Raw genomic sequence first — 18,371 nt, 5'->3', positions numbered from 1 at the left:
GAATCACTGTGATCCTAGAGACATCTAGTGGTAAATGGCGGTATTACACCTGCTTCTCCATGGGGAGGAATTTCTGTTCATATACTAAAATTACCTACAGTATATGTCTCGGTATATGTCAGGTTAGTCCACAAAACAAGGATTTTGATGACTGTGGTGGTAATACAGGGGTTTATATTATTTCCTTACATTTTACCCATATGTACTGGTCCCTAGAGATCCCTATGGGAGACCCATATATAGTTCAAATTAAAGGGGTAGTTAAGCAATTTTTTTTTTTAATCAACAGGAAAGTAAGTAAATTACAAATCTCTGGCACTTTCTGGCACCAGTTGATTTGAAAGATTTTTTAGGCTGAAATACCCCTATAGGAGATTGCACTTATTATGGCTTAAAGGTGTACTTTGGTTAAAAAAAAAAATCTTTCAAATCAACTGGTTTCATAAAGTTGTAGAGGTAAGTAATTTACTTCTATTAAAAAAAAAAAAAATCTTCAATCTTCCAGTACTTATCAGCTGCTGTATGTCCTGCAGAAAGTGCTGTATTCTTTTCAGTCTGACACAGTGCTCTCTGCAGTCCATGTCAGGAACTGTCCAGAGCAGGAGAGGTTTTCTATAAAGATTTGCTGCTGCTCTGGACAGTTCCTGACATGGACAGAGGTGGCAGCAGAGAGCACAGCAGCTGATAAGTACTGGAAGATTTTTAAATAGAAGTAAATTACAAATCTATATAACTTTCTGAAAACCAGTTGATTTGAAAGAAAAAGAGTTTAACCAGAGTACCCCTTTAAGGGGCTGTAATGGAGAAATATACAGGGGCAGTTGGGTGCCATGCATTGTAGTGGGCTATAGATATGGATCTATACAATGTATAGTTGTATTATACAGGTTTGGATATTGTCACCTTTTAGGCAGTCCTTGTATATGTTGCATCTGAACTTGGGAATTGTGGACAAAATACAGAGAGATTAGGGCGTTGTAGGACAATCTTCAGACACCCCAGTCTTGCATCTGAACAATCATGGTACTATGGGAGACAGGCACTGATGTAACTACTGATGTAGGTGCCATGGTCCTACAGGGGCCTAAAGAACTTGGTAGAACTTGTCCAGGGAATGGGGTTGGGTGAGTACAGGGTGGTTTTTCAGCAATGGGTCTGGGCACAAAGGAGGCGATTATTACTGAGTGGGGGGATATAAAAGGCATTCTTACTAAGTGGGGTATAAAGAGGGCATTAGTATATAGTAGGCACACAATGGGGCATTACTACTGACTGCAGGCTATAGGAAGGCATTATTACTGGTTAAAAGTTGCATTAGTAGCTCAGAGGGGTCATAATAATATAGTGGGGTACAAAGAGACCATTACTGCTCAGTGAGGCATACAGGGAAATTCCTACTGATTGGAGGCTCAAAGGTGGCCTGACTACTGATTGGGGGCTCAAAGGTGGCCTGACTACTGATTGGGGGCTCAAAGGTGGCCTGACTACTGATTGGGGGCTCAAAGGTGGCCTGACTACTGATTGGGGGCTCAAAGGTGGCCTGACTACTGATTGCGGGCTCAAAGGTGGCCTGACTACTGATTGGGGGCTCAAAGGTGGCCTGACTACTGATTGCGGGCTCAAAGTTGGCCTGACTACTGATTGCGGGCTCAAAGGTGGCCTGACTACTGATTGGGGGCTCAAAGGTGGCCTGACTACTGATTGCGGGCTCAAAGATGGCCTGACTATTGATTGGGGGCACGAAGGTGGCCTGACTACTGATTGGGGGCTCAAAGGTGGCCTGACTACTGATTGGGGGCACAAAGGTGGCCTGACTACTGATTGGGGGCTCAAAGGTGGCCTGACTATTGATTGGGGGCACAAAGGTGGCCTGACTACTGATTGGGGGCTCAAAGGTGGCCTGACTACAGATTCGGGGCTCAAAGATGGCCTGAATATTGATTGGGGGCTCAAAGGTGGCCTGACTACTGATTGGGGGCTCAAAGGTGGCCTGACTACTGATTGGGGGCTCAAAGGTGGCCTGACTATTGATTGGGGGCACAAAGGTGGCCTGACTACTGATTGGGGGCTCAAAGGTGGCCTGACTACAGATTGGGGGCTCAAAGGTGGCCTGACTACTGATTGCGGGCTCAAAGGTGGCCTGACTATTGATTGGGGGCACGAAGGTGGCCTGACTACTGATTGGGGGCTCAAAGGTGGCCTGACTATTGATTGGGGGCACAAAGGTGGCCTGACTACTGATTGGGGGCTCAAAGGTGGCCTGACTACAGATTGGGGGCTCAAAGGTGGCCTGACTACTGATTGGGGGCTCAAAGGTGGCCTGACTACAGATTGGGGGCTCAAAGGTGGCCTGACTACTGATTGTGGGCTCAAAGGTAGCCTGACTACTGATTGGGGGCTCAAAGGTGGCCTGACTACTGATTGGGGGCTCAAAGGTGTCCTGACTATTGATTGGGGGCACGAAGGTGGCCTGACTACTGATTGCGGGCTCAAAGGTGGCCTGACTATTGATTGCGGGCACAAAGGTGGCCTGACTACTGATTGGGGGCTCAAAAGTAGCCTGACTACTGATTGGGGGCTCAAAGGTGGCCTGACTACTGATTGCGGGCTCAAAGGTGGCCTGACTACTGATTGGGGGCTCAAAGGTGGCCTGACTACTGATTGCGGGCTCAAAGTTGGCCTGACTACTGATTGGGGGCTCAAAGGTGGCCTGACTACTGATTGGGGGCTCAAAGGTGGCCTGACTACTGATTGCGGGCTCAAAGATGGCCTGACTACTGATTGGGGGCACGAAGGTGGCCTGACTACTGATTGGGGGCTCAAAGGTGGCCTGACTATTGATTGGGGGCACAAAGGTGGCCTGACTACTGATTGCGGGCTCAAAGGTGGCCTGACTATTGATTGGGGGCACAAAGGTGGCCTGACTACTGATTGGGGGCTCAAAGGTGGCCTGACTACAGATTGGGGGCTCAAAGGTGGCCTGAATATTGATTGGGGGCTCAAAGGTGGCCTGACTACTGATTGGGGGCTCAAAGGTGGCCTGACTACTGATTGGGGGCTCAAAGATGGCCTGACTATTGATTGGGGGCACGAAGGTGGCCTGACTACTGATTGGGGGCTCAAAGGTGGCCTGACTATTGATTGGGGGCACAAAGGTGGCCTGACTACTGATTGGGGGCTCAAAGGTGGCCTGACTACAGATTGGGGGCTCAAAGGTGGCCTGACTATTGATTGGGGGCTCAAAGGTGGCCTGACTAAAGATTGGGGGCTCAAAGGTGGCCTGACTACTGATTGTGGGCTCAAAGGTAGCCTGACTACTGATTGGGGGCTCAAAGGTGGCCTGACTACTGATTGGGGGCTCAAAGGTGGCCTGACTATTGATTGGGGGCACGAAGGTGGCCTGACTACTGATTGGGGGCTCAAAGGTGGCCTGACTACTGATTGCGGGCTCAAAGGTGGCCTGACTATTGATTGGGGGCTCAAAGGTGGCCTGACTACTGATTGGAGGCACAAAGGGAGCATTGTTACTTAGTGGGGGGCACTAAAATTGGCACTACTATTTGTGACATAGAGGGGGCGTCTATTTCCATCTGGAGCACAATGGATATAGGTCTGGGGTGTAGGTGTGTAGCAGTGGGGTGCAGTAAAAGTGACCAGCTTACCATGATTGTACATCAAATTTTTTAAAAAAAGGAGCCTTTTAGGCTTTGATTTCTATTTGACTATTCACACTTTGCGTAGTGTTACAGATCCCCAAAGTGCACCCCCAAAAAAGTCGTTCCATATATAATTTATCCATTGAAGTCAATGGGATCCATGTTTTTTATGCAGATTGTAGTCTGTAACATTCACAAAAAAGTATGTATCTGCTAAAAAAAACACAGATCCACCAAGAAACGTCACGGGGAAAGTTGAGTCTCTTGGCAAAAGTTTTGGCATATCCCCCCAAAACATATGGATACTGATACACCACGGATGCAGTAAAGCCGATTTTTTGGAAAATTAAAGAGAATGGTTTACATTATGTACGGACCAAAAAAAATATACTGATCATGTCAATGAGGCCTTAGTTAGGAGAAGTCATCATGGCGGTCTGGGCTGGACGTTGAAGATGATGAAATGGACTCAGAGAAGATGCCCCCATGTTGTCACTTGATAAAACTGCACAGTAATCACTGCAGAGCTTGTGAAGACCTGGTATCTACCGCTGAATAGTCACTGCATGGAGGATACTGGTCTGTGTGTAGTGTACTGGCGGTAATATTTCAACTTGGTGCATATTTCCCACTGTATTCTGCAGCTGTCAGTTGAATGCTGGGAGTTGTAGTTCTGCAACAGCTGGAGAGCCACAGATTTGGAGTTGCTGATTCCCATCAAGTTTTAGAATCCTGTTGCAGAACTACAATTCCCAGCATGCCCTGACAGACTTGTAGTTCTGCAACAGCTGGACAGCTTAGGGATCAGTGACACAGATAATGATGAGGGGCTGTTGTTAAACATCACAGGGTTGTGATCCTACGTCTCCTACAATAATCAGTCGATTATAAACTGATCTGCGCAATCACTTACTATTGGGGATATGCTATACCCATCACTGACCTCCAGGTGTCGCTGTATCTCTTCCTCACTACTTCGCCCACTCCTCATTATTAGCCCCGCTCCTTGACGACGCTTTCACCCACATGGTCCAAACTGCTATAGGAAACCACGCCCCTCTCAAGGCCAGCAGCCCGCACAGGGGGCGGGCCCAGGATTGACTGGAGACAGGCGCGTCGCCAATCAGCGGCTGCTATTCCGGTCACATGCCCACACTGTCGATCGGTTTTACCAGTGGAAAGGAACGTGACGTCACATCAGTCCATCTCTCCACGCCCCCTTCACGCTGTCACAACAGAACGCGGCCCCGCCCCCTGTCACTGACACCTGCGACAGCGCCGAAACAGCGCGACACCTGAGCGGAAGGGAACAGGTAATGGAGTCTCCCTTTAAGAAGGCTCGTGTATAGCCTCTGTATATGTATATGGAGTCCCTGCTGCTCTGCTTGTCAGTCGGGACACTGTGTAACATACTGTTTGACTGACATGTCTTTCAGTTCCATGACATTTCCTTATTTTTCAGTTATAGGTAGAGTTTCCCTTTAAGCCTTAAAGGGGCAGTGACCTTTGTGCTTTGGCTTTCAGGTGCCGCTATGGATCTGGTCCTGAATGTGGCGGATTATTACGTCTTCTCCCCGTACGTGTACCCGGCCTCATGGAGCGAGGACGACCCCTACCGCCAGCTCCTCAGCCTCATGGTGGTCACCAACCTGGGGGCGGTGGTCATTTACCTGCTCTTTGGGGCGCTCAGTTATTACTTTGTATTTGACCACTCCCTGATGAAACATCCGCAGTTCCTGGAGGTGAGAAATCACATGATACCGCAGCGATTAGGGACCCGCGCGGGGTGTTATATATCTGCTGTACTGGGCGGATGGATGTACCATATATTTATCCTGTATATGACTTTATATATGCTCCTGTCACATCCAGAGCTGTATTCATAATTCTGCTGCACTTCATGAACTATTGGTCACATCCAAAGCTGTAGTCATATACCTTCTACTACAGTGACATCCAGAGCTGCATTCATACTTCTTCTGTGCTTCATTTCTTTCCCTCATCCAGAGCTATATTCATACTTCTAAACTTCATTTCTTTCCCTCCGGTCACATCCAGAGCTGTATTCATACTTCTAAACTTCATTTCTTTCCCTCTGGTCACATCCAGAGCTGTAATCATACTTCTGTGCTTCATTTCTTTCCCTCCAGTCACATCCAGAGCTATATTCATACTTTTTCTGTGCTTCATTTCTTTCTCTCCAGTCACATCCAGAGCTGTATTTATACTTCTAAACTTCATTTCTTTCCCTCCGGTCACATCCAGAGCTGTAATCATACTTCTTCTGTGCTTCATTTCTTTCCCTCCAGTCACATCCAGAGCTGTATTCATACTTCTGTGCTTCATTTCTTTCTCTCCAGTCACATCCAGAGCTGTATTCATACTTCTGTGCTTCATTTCTTTCCCCCAGTCACATCCAGAGCTGTATTCATACTTCTGTGCTTCATTTCTTTCCCTCCAGTCACATCCAGAGCTGTATTCATACTTTTAAAGTTTATTTCTTTCCCTACGGTTGCATCTAGAGCTGTAATCATACTTCCACACTGCTTCATTATTAATTCTCCAGTCACACTCAGAGCTGACGTACATTATCTTTTCCACTCTTATCAAATCCAGAGCAGAATTCATAAGTCTGCTGTACTTCATGTCTTCTACTCAAGTCACCCCTAGAGCTGCTAATCTGTTGTATATCATGTATTCTTCAGTCTCATCCAGAGCTGCATTATCCTGCTGTACTTCATGTCATCTGCTCCAGTCACATCCAGAGCTGCATTCATAATTCTGTCTACTTCATGTCTTCTATTCCCAGAGCTTCATTCAAAATTCTGTTCTACTTCATCTCCTACTCCAGTCTCATCCAGAGCTGTATTTATAATTCTGCTCCACATTAGATTTTCTACTCCAGTCTCATCCAGAGCTGCATTCATAATTCTGCTATTTTATGTCTTCTCTTCTGTCTACCTGCAGTTACTTACAGTGTACCTCTGTGTGCCTATGAGATAGCCCTATAGACATACACTATGCGGTCCTCTCAGTCACATGACACAGAGCTGGGGGAGACTTCTGACTCGTTCTGCTGATCGGTCACAATCACACACTCACACCCCAATGGATAAAAACTTTTGAAAAGTTCCTAAAAACATAAGAAAAGTTTTTAATTGTGACTAAAGATTCCTCAGCAGTCCGGCCAGACCTCACACATCACAGAGCTGGCCCAGTTGCCCCTAGCAACCAATCAGATTCCACCTTTCATTTTCCAAAGAGTCTGTGAGGGATGAAAGATGGAATCTGATTGGTTACTAGGGGCAACTGAGCCAGTTTCACTTTACACCATGTTTGATAAATCTCCCCTTTATATCTATGACATGCAGACACTGAACAAGCAGGGGTGGATAGATGGAGACATAAGATGACAGAGAGTGCAGCTGTGGCACATGGTATGTAGATGTGACCCTTAGAGGGGGAGTCTATGGCTTCTGGGCCCAGTGACTGATCTGTATGTGGGCCCCAACCAGTCATGTGACGTCTCTAGCACCGCTGTCCTATCTAGCAGAGTGCTCGCTGGCTCCGGATATCACTGCAGCCACTTTCCTCTGTCTTTCATAGAATCAAGTGCGGAGGGAGATAGTCTTCTCCCTGAAGTCCATGCCTTGGATGAGCGTCCCCACCGTCGGCCTCTTCTTTGCTGAAGTCCGAGGATACAGCCGGCTGTATGACAACATCGACAGCTCCCCCTATGGTAAGAAAATGTTCACACGATGCTGGTACCATCGCCAAGTGGACATGCTCTCTGCAGAATCCGAACAAGTAGGGGTTTAGCTTTGAAGCCTGAAGAACAGTGAGTGCAGCTCTGGAGTATAATACAGGATCAGTACAGGATAAGTAATGTAATGTATGTACACAGTGACCCCGCCAGCAGAATAGTGAGTGCAGCTCTGGAGTATAATACAGGATCAGTACAGGATCAGTAATGTAATGTATGTACACAGTGATCCCACCAGCAGAATAGTGAGTGCAGCTCTGGGGTATAATACAGGATGTAACTCAGGATCAGTACAGGATAAGTAATGTAATGTATGTACACAGTGACCCCACCAGCAGAATAGTGAGTGCAGCTCTGGGGTATAATACAGGATGTAACTCAGGATAAGTAATGTAATGTATGTACACAGTGGCCCCACCAGCAGAATAGTGAGCGCAGCTCTGGAGTATACAGGATGAGGCTTCAGTCATTTCCATAATGTAAGCAACTAAATAAAAGAACTTTGCACAGAACATTGTGTAAAGGTCACATGGTTTTACCGAGGCAAGTCACATGGCCTGGTTTCCACCTGAGGTCACATGACCAGTATTGTGCAGGGATGGGGAACCTTCGGCCCTTTAGCTGTTGCAAAACTACAATTCCCATCGTGCCTGGACAGCCAAAGGTTTAGCTTTTGCTGTCCGGGCATGATGGGAATTGTAGTTTTGAAACAGCTGGGTGGCCCAGAGGTTCCCTTTCCCTGCCCTAGAGATGAAGAGGTTAATGACTCTTTGTTTCCTTTCCCTCCAGGTTGGTTTGGCGTCATCCTCAGTATGATCTCTTTCCTCTTCTTTACGGATATGGCAATCTACTGGATCCATCGCTTCCTGCATCATAAGCTGATATACAAGGTACAGTGCACACTGATCATTTACACCTACAGCCTGAGACCAGAGCCTTATACTGCTCACAGCTGAGGGTTTGTTACAGGGTATTAGGGACTCCAAGGAAGCCCCCTCAGCACGATAACAATCATGGTCATCAGATGCAGCGATCATGGACAGTGTCAAAACGTATTTATGCTGGATGCCAGACAGGGCCGATTCTAGGTTCTATGCTGCCTGAGGCGAAAATTGAAACTGCGCCCCTTCCCCCGCAAACACAACTATATACCAGCAGTGAACATTGCATATATAACTACATACCAACAGTGCATACAGAACTATATAACAGAAGTGCATACACTAAGGGTATGTTCACACTGAGTAAAACAGGTGGAATTCCGCGGTGGAACTCTCCGCCGCAGGATCCCGCCTGTCTCACTGTCCCATAGCCCATCTATGGGAGAGCGTGCGCTCTTCCGCAGCCGCCGCTCTCCGCTCGAAGAAGTAACATGATACTGCAGCGGCGGCTGCAGAGGAGCATGTATAAGTGCCAGTCTTAATGGTGGTGACATATGGGGAGCCAAGTGTTAGAGACCCCCAAATAGTATAGGTCTCAGACTGCCTAATACTGCCAGCTTCAGACCCTCAATAATACTGTTAGCCTCAGAGACCACCTTACCCATATCATCATACTACTCCCCTCTTCATCCTCCTTCCCCCTCCACCATCATACTACTCCCCCCTTCATCCTCCTCCCCCCTTCATCCTCCTGCCCTATCATCATACTACTACCCCCACCTTTATCCTCCAGACCCTCCATCATCATACTACGACCCACTTTATCATCCTCCTGCCCTTCCATCATCATACTACTACCCCTCTCATCCTCCTGTCCTTCCATCATCATAGTATAACCCCCCTCTCATCCTCCTGCCCTTCCATCATCATAGTACTACCCCTCTCATCCTCCTGTCCTTCCATCATCATAGTATAACCCCCCTCTCATCCTCCTGCCCTTCCATCATCATAGTACTACCCCTCTCATCCTCCTGTCCTTCCATCATCATAGTATAACCCCCCTCTCATCCTCCTGCCCTTCCATCATCATACTACTACCCCTCTCATCCTTTCGCCCTTTCATCATCATACTACTACCCCTCTCATCCTTCTGCCCTTCCATCATCATAGTATAACCCCTCTCATCCTCCTTCCTCCTCCATCATCATACTACTACCCCTCTCATCCTTCTGCCCTTTCATCATCATACTACTACCCCTCTCATCCTTCCGCCCTTTCATCATCATACTACTACCCCTCTCATCCTTCTGCCCTTTCATCATCATAGTATAACCCCTCTCATCCTCCTGCCCATCCATCATCATACTACTACCCCTCTCATCCTCCTGTCCTTCCATCATCAAACTACAACCCCTCTCATCCTCCTTCCTCCTCCATCCTCATAGTACAACCCCTCTCATCCTCCTGTCCCTCCATCATCATACTACTACCCCTCTCATCCTTCTGCCCTTTCATCATCATAGTATAACCCCTCTCATCCTTCTGCCCTTTCATCATCATACTACTTCTCCCTTCATCCTCCTCCTGTGCCTTCATCATCATACCACTAGCCCCTTCATCTGTATTTAAAACAAAAAAAGCCATACTCACCTCACCAGTATGGACCCTCTAGTCTTCCAGGGACTCCTCTCCCGCTCTGCATGGGTGACATCACTCGCGCTCGGCAGGGGGCGGGGCTTCCCGCGGCAGGGGGCGGGGCTTCCCGGGACATGGTTTTGCCGGGGCTGTCTCGTCAGAATCAGGACAGTCCCGGCAAAACCTGAGGGCCCCCACCTGCTCCCCTCCTCACCATCCGGACCGGGATCCACCGCTTCTCCTTTCCCTTGGTGACAGGAGAAGACGCCACACAGGCCCCTCCCCCAGGCCAGGTCACAGCGCCATACACGCTCTCTGCTGTACAGCATTGTGACCTGGCCTGGGGGAGGGGCCTGTCACCCAGCGGATGCTGTAAAGGGGATAGGATTATAGTGTGAGTGGGGGCGTCTTCTCCTGTCACCGAGGGCCACGAGTCTGACGGCAGTGCATCCCTAGAAGCTGCAGAGCTGCAGCTTCTAGGGATGCGGAAAGGGGGACACCTGAGCGGGCGGCGGGAGTCAGATGACAGGGCAGAAGTTGCCGCCCCTAAAGGGACCCCAGAATGTGCCGCCTGAGGCGGAATACTCATTCCGCCTCATGGCAGAAGCGGCCCTGATGCCAGACAACCCCTGGTTGTTCAGTTTTATCATAGGGACATTCTGTAGATTCACATTACCATTGAAGTAAATTGTCATTAGGATCCACACATTAAGATCCACTTAAAGTGTACCTTAAAGCGCCAGAGATTTGTAATTTACTTATATTAGAAAATCTCCAGCCTTCCAGTACTTATCAGCTGCTGTATGTCCTGCAGGAAGTGGTGTATTTTTTACAGTCTGGAAAGCAGTAGAGATTTTCTATGGGGATATGCTACTGCTCTGGACAGTTCCTGACATGGATACAGGGAAGCAAAGTATGCGGTCCAGCACTCCAAGGCGTGTAGCAATGTTTGTTTCTAAAACATAACTTTTAATTCATGTACTTAAAAACGCGTTTCGCGCTGTGGCGCGTCGCAAAACGCGTTGGTTTTAAAGCACGATTTTAACTACATGAATTAAAAGTTATGTTTTAGAAACAAACATTGCTACACGCCTTGGAGTGCTGGACCGCATACTTTGCTTCCTTGTATCCACTTGAGAATCCACGCCCGGCCGCGTCAGGGATCCATGCACCCACCCATCCTCCCTAGCAATCAGGGAACTGGCTGTCCACTACCTCCAGGTGAGCTGATCCAACTCCACACTTCTCTATAGTTCCTGACATGGACAGAGGTGGCAGCAGAGAGCACTGTGTCAAACTGGAAAGAATACACCACTTCCTGCAGGGCATACAGCAGCTGATAAGTACTGGAAGCATTGAGATTTTTTTTAATACAAGTAGATTACAAATCTCTGGCACTTTCTGACACCAGCTGATTTGAATGAAATACATTTTCACTGTAGTACCCCTTTTTAATAGATCAATAGATAGGGTGGGGGGGGGGACAGTTTACTCCCTAGTTTGTTGCAGGAGATGGGCTCACTAGACTTATAATGGGGACTGTCTCCTGCAGCAATTCAGGGAGTGAAGCACTTAGCCTAGTGCTTCTTCCTCTCTCTAATGATCAGTGGCCGTCTGAACACCCAGACCCAGTATTTTTAAAGTGATAGTACCCTATAAAAGGCTACAAGCTCCTAGTCTCTGAAGTACAATCCAAAGTAACAGGGATAGGTTGCCTCCATTATATGCTTCACTATCCAGGACGACTGTGTTATTGTATCTTCTTTTTCTTCCAGAACGTGCACAAGCCTCATCACATCTGGAAGGTGACCACCCCCTTCGCCAGCCATGCCTTCCACCCGCTGGACGGCTTCCTGCAGAGCCTCCCGTACCACATCTACCCCTTCATCTTCCCCCTGCACAAGGTCACCTATCTGGGCCTGTACATTTTCGTCAACATCTGGACGGTGTCCATCCACGATGGGGATTATCGAGTGCCCAAGGCCCTGGAGAGCATCATCAATGGCGCCGCTCACCACACCGACCATCATCTCTACTTTGACTATAACTACGGACAGTATTTCACACTCTGGGATAAGATCGGGGGGTCCTACAAGAACCCGTCAGCTCTAGAAGGGAACGGCCCACATGATCTGTGCCGGAAACTGGAAAAGGGGAAAAACGGTGAAGCCAAGAAGAGCGACTAACATCCCGACACATTAAAGATGGCTCCCGGGCACCTTGTCTGCAGTCTCAGCTTATTAACCTCTTCCTGTACCGGGTCCACTCTGCTGCATCAGGGGAAGCAGACGCCCCCCGGAGGGATACATGTCATTGCAGCATAAGGTTTTATAAATGATGACAAAATAATTCCACAATAATCCAGGAATCCAGGGACACAACACTTGTGGGGGTGGACCGAACCGATCAGATACAAATCGGATTACTGACCCCAACCAGATACCTTATCACCCAGACTATGACACTGTAACTGGGGGGCAAAGTCCGAGGACGACTGATGGTATAAATGCTCGGGAGCCCGGCCAGACTGAGGGGAGGCAGCTTAAAGGGCCCGTCCAGGATACTGCACATACAGCTTAGTATCCATATGATGTAAACTATTAAAACTTTCTAGTAGACTTTGTGGTTCAACATTTCTGCTTGCTGTCAGTGAATAGGAATCTGTTCATTCACATCCAGAGGCGTCAACAAGAATACTCATTCGTTGTTGGCAAGCAGAGATCTTAAAGGGGCACTCTAGCAAAAAAAGAAAAGAAAAATAATTCAAATCAACTGGTGTCAGAAAGTTATATAGATTTGTAATTGACTTCTATTACTATTCCTATTCTAAAAATCTTCTATTACTATTCTAAAAATCTCCAGTCTTCCAGTACTTATCAGCTGCTGTATGTTCTGCAGGAAGTGGTGTATTCTTTCCAGTCTGACACTGTGCTCTCTGCTGCCACCTCTGTCCAGAGCCGTATTAAATCCCCATAGAAAACCTCTCCTGCTCTGGACAGTTCCTGACATGGACAGAGGTGGCAACAGAGAGCACTGTGTCAGACTGGAAAGAATACACCACTTCCTGCAGGGCATACAGCAGCTGATAAGTACTGGAAGACTGGCGATTTTTTTTTTTTTTTGAATAGAAGTAAATTACAAATCTATATAACTTTCTGGAACCAGTTGATTTGAAAGAATTTTTTTTGGGCAGAGTACCGCTTTAAGCACTGAACCACAAAGTGGGGAACTTATCAAGCTACAGGATTTGTTTCCGTCTTTATCAGGTCTATGCGCCATTCTTTGCAGGTTTTCACAATTCTTGACCTTTTTTTGTTTTTTGGCCTATAGGGGCAGTGGTTGAAGTGTGGGATTTCAGACACATTTATTAGGTGTGACTTCATAAAAAGGTGCAGTATTTTTGTGCAACTCCATTGTACTCAATAGGTGGTGTAAAAAGCACATGACATAAAAGTCATCAGGCATCAGTATGGTGGACTCTGCACAAATAATACTGTCCCAGAGGGGAACATGCAAGCCTCAATGAATGTAAAATGATAAATCCCCTCCCTGAGTCTGTTAGAGCCACACTATACTGTGTTACATGTGTGCCATATTTACATGGGACTGCTGTGGCTCTTATATATGTGGATTATATCATTTGATCGCTGAGCTTGGTTTAGACTGATATGGAGTCTGATATATATATATATATATATATATATATATATATATATATATAATATTGTGTGAATAGTTCTATCCTTGGGTCTGGCTAGGCTGGGTGATGACCCTATGGCTGTCACTGTGGGGGTTGTCACTCAGCTTTCCCAGGCTCCTGCATTGGTCGGCCCCGGAGCCTCCTCCTCTTGGTAGCGATTTATATGTAATTTCTTGTATATATAATGTGTGTGCCCCCGATCCGTCTGCCAATCAGATGACTGTATATTTTACCTAAGGCTGAAGCGGGTGAAGTGGGCGACACTGTCACAGGTGGAAATAAACTAGTTTTCATAATGATGATGGCTTGTTTCCATTTCTAAAGATAGAGAGAAGGATGTACACACAGAGTACACTGACATCACTACAGTCCCCCCCCCCCCCCCTCCAGCTGTACACAGAGTACACTGACATCACTACAGTCCCCTCCCCCAGCTGTACACACAGAGTAAACTGACATCACTACAGTCCCCTCCCCCAGCTGTACACAAAGAGTACACTGACATCACTACAGTCCACCCCCCCCCCCCCCCCCAGCTGTACACAGGGTACACTGACATGACTACAGTCCTCTCCATCAGCTGTACACACAGAGTATACTGACCAGGGCTGTGGAGTCGGAGTTGGAGCTACTTTTGGATGGAGTTGGAGTCAGAGTTGGAGTCGGAAAATAATGTACCCACTCCTACTCCAGCTTTAAAAAAATCTTTAAAAAAATTTGGAATTGAATTTTGATATGAATTTTACAAGTTTGGTCATGAATATATATTATGAGCCACATTCTATTAGGACACTGGCCCTATTACATTAGGTTGGTCGGAGAATATATCAGTAATAGGACACTATTACATAAGGGGGGTCATGGAAAAGTTGTCGGTCACTATTTGGCAGTTTGTTTCTGAGCTGGAAGAGTCCATTGTGTTGGGGGAGATCTGTGCTGTTCTATTCCTGGATGCTGGATGACTGTATATGAGCAGCAGTGTAATATGAAGATATCCTGTGTAATATAGAGGAGGAGGAGAAGACATAAGTAGTGTAGCTGTAACCTCTGTCCTCAGTTTGGTGTTTTCTCTCTGGGAGAAGATTGTGTGTTTTTCTTCAGTGTTCTATGGCTGCAGCTGTGTGTGTGTGTGTACTATGGCTGCAGCAGGCTGTGTGTGTGCTATGACTGCAGTTGTGTGTGTATGTGTGTGTACTATGGCTGCAGCAAGCTGTGTGTGTGTGTGTGTGTACTATGGCTGCAGCAAGCTGTGTGTGTGTGTGTGTGTGTGTGTGTACTATGGCTGCAGCAGGCTGTGTGTGTGTGTGTACTATGGCTGCAGCAGGCTGTGTGTGTGTGTGCTATGACTGCAGTTGTGTGTATGTGTGTGTGTACTATGGCTGCAGTTGTGTGTATGTTTGTGTGTACTATGGCTGCAGCAGGCTGTGTGTGTGTGTGTGTGTGTGTGTGTGTGTGCTATAGCTGCAGCAGGCTGTGTGTGTGCATGCTATGGCTGCAGCAGGTTGTGTGTGTGCTATGACTACAGCAGGCTGAGTGTGTGTGCTATGGCTGGAGCAAGCTGTGTGTGTGTGTGTGCACACACTATGGCTGCAGCAGGCTGTGTGTATGAGTGCTATGGCCCCAGCAGGCTGTGTGTGTGTGCTATGGCTGCAGAAGGCTGTGTGTGTGTGTGTGCTATGGCCGCAGCAGGCTGTGTGTGTGTGTGTGTGTGTGTGCTATGGCTGCAGCAGACTGTGTGTGTGTGTGTGTATGCTATGGCTTCAGCAGGCTGTGTGTATGCTATGGCTTCAGCAGGCTGTGTGTGTGCTATGGCTGCAGCAGGCTGTGTGTGTGTGTGCTATAGCTGCAGCAGGCTGTGTGTGTGTGCTATGGCTGCAGCAGGCTGTGTGTGTGTGCTATAGCTGCAGCAGGTTGTGTGTGTATATGCTATGGCTGCGGCAGGCTGTGTGTATGTGCGTGCTATTTTGTGCCCCCATAGTGACCTTCTTTATCACTATGTGTGACCCCTCTATATCACTATGTGTGACCCCCTGTATATCACTATGGCTGACCTCTATATTACAGGTATCTGGCATTGTTAGCAGTATTTCTGTGTGTATGGTGAATATTTAGTTAGAAACATAGAAGACTGTCAGCAGGAATAGCCTACCTGCTCCATCTAGTCTAGTTCTGAGTAGTTCAGGACATGGAGGCTGGAGACTGGCTGCATCCACTGCACATACAGGAGAATCTGCTTTATATGTTTCCTTATTCCCTCAGAAGTCGCCCCAGGATCATGTAGGATGTTAGGGAGAAGCTGCTGAGCCAGTGTGATAAATAACTCCCCTGGTGACCGGCCATTTATTAAGGGGCAGGAGTCAGTCCTGATAAAGTCAGGAGTTGGAGTCGGGGCTGCGGCTTACCGACTTCACAGCCCTGATACTGACATCACTACAGTCCCCTCCCCCAGCTGTACACAGAGAGTACACTGACATCACTACAGTCCTCTCCATCAGCTGTACACAGAGAGTACACTGACATCACTACAGTCCTCTCCATCAGCTGTACACAAAGAATACACTGACATCACTACAGTCCTCTCCATCAGCTGTACACAGAGAGTACACTGACATCACTACAGTCCTCTCCATCAGCTGTACCCACAGAGTACACTGACATCACTACAGTCCCCTCCCCCAGCTGTACACAGAGAATACACTGACATCACTACAGTCCTCTCCATCAGCTGTACACATAGGGGGACATTTATTAAGTCCGATGTTTTTTACGCCAGACTTATAAATGTCCCCGCATCTCAAGCGCTTCGGGGATTTACGAATAAAATATTGCGCAAATCGGCAATTTCCGCTGAAAACCCCCGGATCGCACGATAATACATGTCCCCCATAGAGTACACCGACATCACTACAGTCCTCTCCATCAGCTGTACACACAGAGTACACCGACATCACTACAGTCCTCTCCATCAGCTGTACACACAGAGTACACTGACATCACTACAGTCCTCTCCATCAGCTGTACACACAGAGTACACCGACATCACTACAGTCCTCTTCATCAGCTGTACACACAGAGTACACTGACATCACTACAGTCCTCTCCATCAGCTGTACACACAGAGTACACTGACATCACTACAGTCCTCTCCATCAGCTGTACACACAGAGTACACTGACATCACTACAGTCCTCTCCATCAGCTGTACACACAGAGTACACTCTAGAGACATCTACCTGCAGAGATGGACATTAGGAAAAGGTGCAGATGATCTTGGTGCAGCACCCAAGATGTCTGCGGATGGAGTCATGGATGGGAGAAGTAATCATGGCGATCTAGGACGGATAGAGAAGGAAATGGAAAATTTGCAGTCAGAGAAGATGCAACCTTTGAGCAACTGGAGCCTGGGGCACCACAATATAGTTCTTCCAAATATTCTGCTCTCCTACCTGTATACACATATACACCTCCAGGGATCTACTTTGAACCTGTATACACTTATAATGGAAGTGCAAGAGTGAATACTGCTCCCCCAACCGAATACACTGGCATTCCTATAGTATCTTCCACTGACTGTACATACTGAGTACAATGACATCACTACAGTCTATTTCCCCGGCTATACAACACACCTATTACACCAACATCACTACAGTCCATTTCTCTGGCTGTACACAGTGAGTACACTGACATTTATAGATTATATAGATTGTAAGCCCTCGCGGGAAGGGTCCTCTTCCTCATGTATATTGTTCTTGTTTGTTACCCTTGTCGCCTGTATAGCGCTCTGGAATTAAGTGCGCTTTATAAATAAATAATAATAATAATTTGATTAGAGTTGATGACACAACTGCAGTTTTAGATGATTTCCACTAGATGGCGCCTGCTCCTTGTAATCCAACACCAACCACAGAGCAGTCAGATCACAAGTCTCTTCATTCCTGGCTCAACACTACAGACAAGCTGATAAAGGGTGAGATACCTGGCGCAGGGCTGAGGAGGTGGAGACATCTCTCCATGGCGCTATGTGAATCCCTGTGAACATTAAACAATGGCTCAGACATATGAATATGAGAAAACAAATGTGTGATTTCTATCTCATACAGATAGCGACCAATCACAGCTCAGCTTTCATTTCTCAAAATGATCTGCGACTAGTCACTGACAAAGATCAGACACATCTCTGGGCCCCTGTGTCTCTGGATGGATAATAAATCTATGTCTGTGGGTTATACCTCCCTTTATTTTCCTGTTATTATGTCCTACAATGATTTGTGTTGAAACCCAACTATGAGCGCTTAGTAGATTTATATCTCTACAGCCTGTAAAGAGAAAAAACAAATATTATATATATATATATATTTATTTATTTTATCAGGTGAAAATTACACAGTTGTATTCGAATATGTTCTAAAATGATCATTATAAGGGTGCCTTCACACCTACCGGATCCGCAGCGGGTCTCACTTCTGAGGATTCGTAGCAAGAACCGCTGCGGATCCGGTACCATTCACCCCTATGATAGCACATACTTGCAGCGGGATTGACATCCCGCTGTAAATATGTGCTTTAACCCCCCGCTGTCAGTAGCCCCGCCGCCGCATCCCCCATCCCCGGCCGCATCAGCCCATCCCCGACACTTCCCCCATGCCGGGCCGCATCCCCCCATCCCCGGCCGCATCCTGCAGCCCGCCGCCTGCATCCCCCCATCCCCGGCCGCATCCTGCAGCCCGCCGCTG

General features: G+C 47.3%; 2 protein-coding genes across 2 annotated transcripts; one reads left to right on the top strand and one right to left on the bottom strand.

The window, feature by feature from the left end:
- Positions 1 to 1,363: 1,363 nt before the first annotated feature.
- Positions 1,364 to 4,684, bottom strand: LOC138768632 (uncharacterized). Its single transcript, XM_069946583.1, has 2 exons — positions 4,629 to 4,684; positions 1,364 to 3,497 (listed from the first exon to the last, which is right to left on the bottom strand). The coding sequence occupies exons 1-2, from the start codon at positions 4,682 to 4,684 to the stop codon at positions 1,364 to 1,366; spliced, it is 2,190 nt and encodes a 729-aa protein (XP_069802684.1).
- Positions 4,685 to 4,798: 114 nt separating this feature from the next.
- On the top strand, positions 4,799 to 12,153 carry SC5D (sterol-C5-desaturase). The gene is made up of 5 exons (XM_069947268.1): positions 4,799 to 4,969; positions 5,181 to 5,398; positions 7,263 to 7,395; positions 8,209 to 8,309; positions 11,711 to 12,153. The coding sequence occupies exons 2-5, from the start codon at positions 5,189 to 5,191 to the stop codon at positions 12,119 to 12,121; spliced, it is 855 nt and encodes a 284-aa protein (XP_069803369.1). The 5' UTR covers positions 4,799 to 4,969; positions 5,181 to 5,188; the 3' UTR covers positions 12,122 to 12,153.
- Positions 12,154 to 18,371: the final 6,218 nt, after the last annotated feature.

This window comes from Dendropsophus ebraccatus, chromosome 12, assembly GCF_027789765.1.
Source record: "Dendropsophus ebraccatus isolate aDenEbr1 chromosome 12, aDenEbr1.pat, whole genome shotgun sequence".
NCBI lineage: Eukaryota > Metazoa > Chordata > Amphibia > Anura > Hylidae > Dendropsophus > Dendropsophus ebraccatus.
Note: the sequence above shows the minus strand (reverse complement) of the source record. Positions and strands in the feature narration are given on the sequence as shown.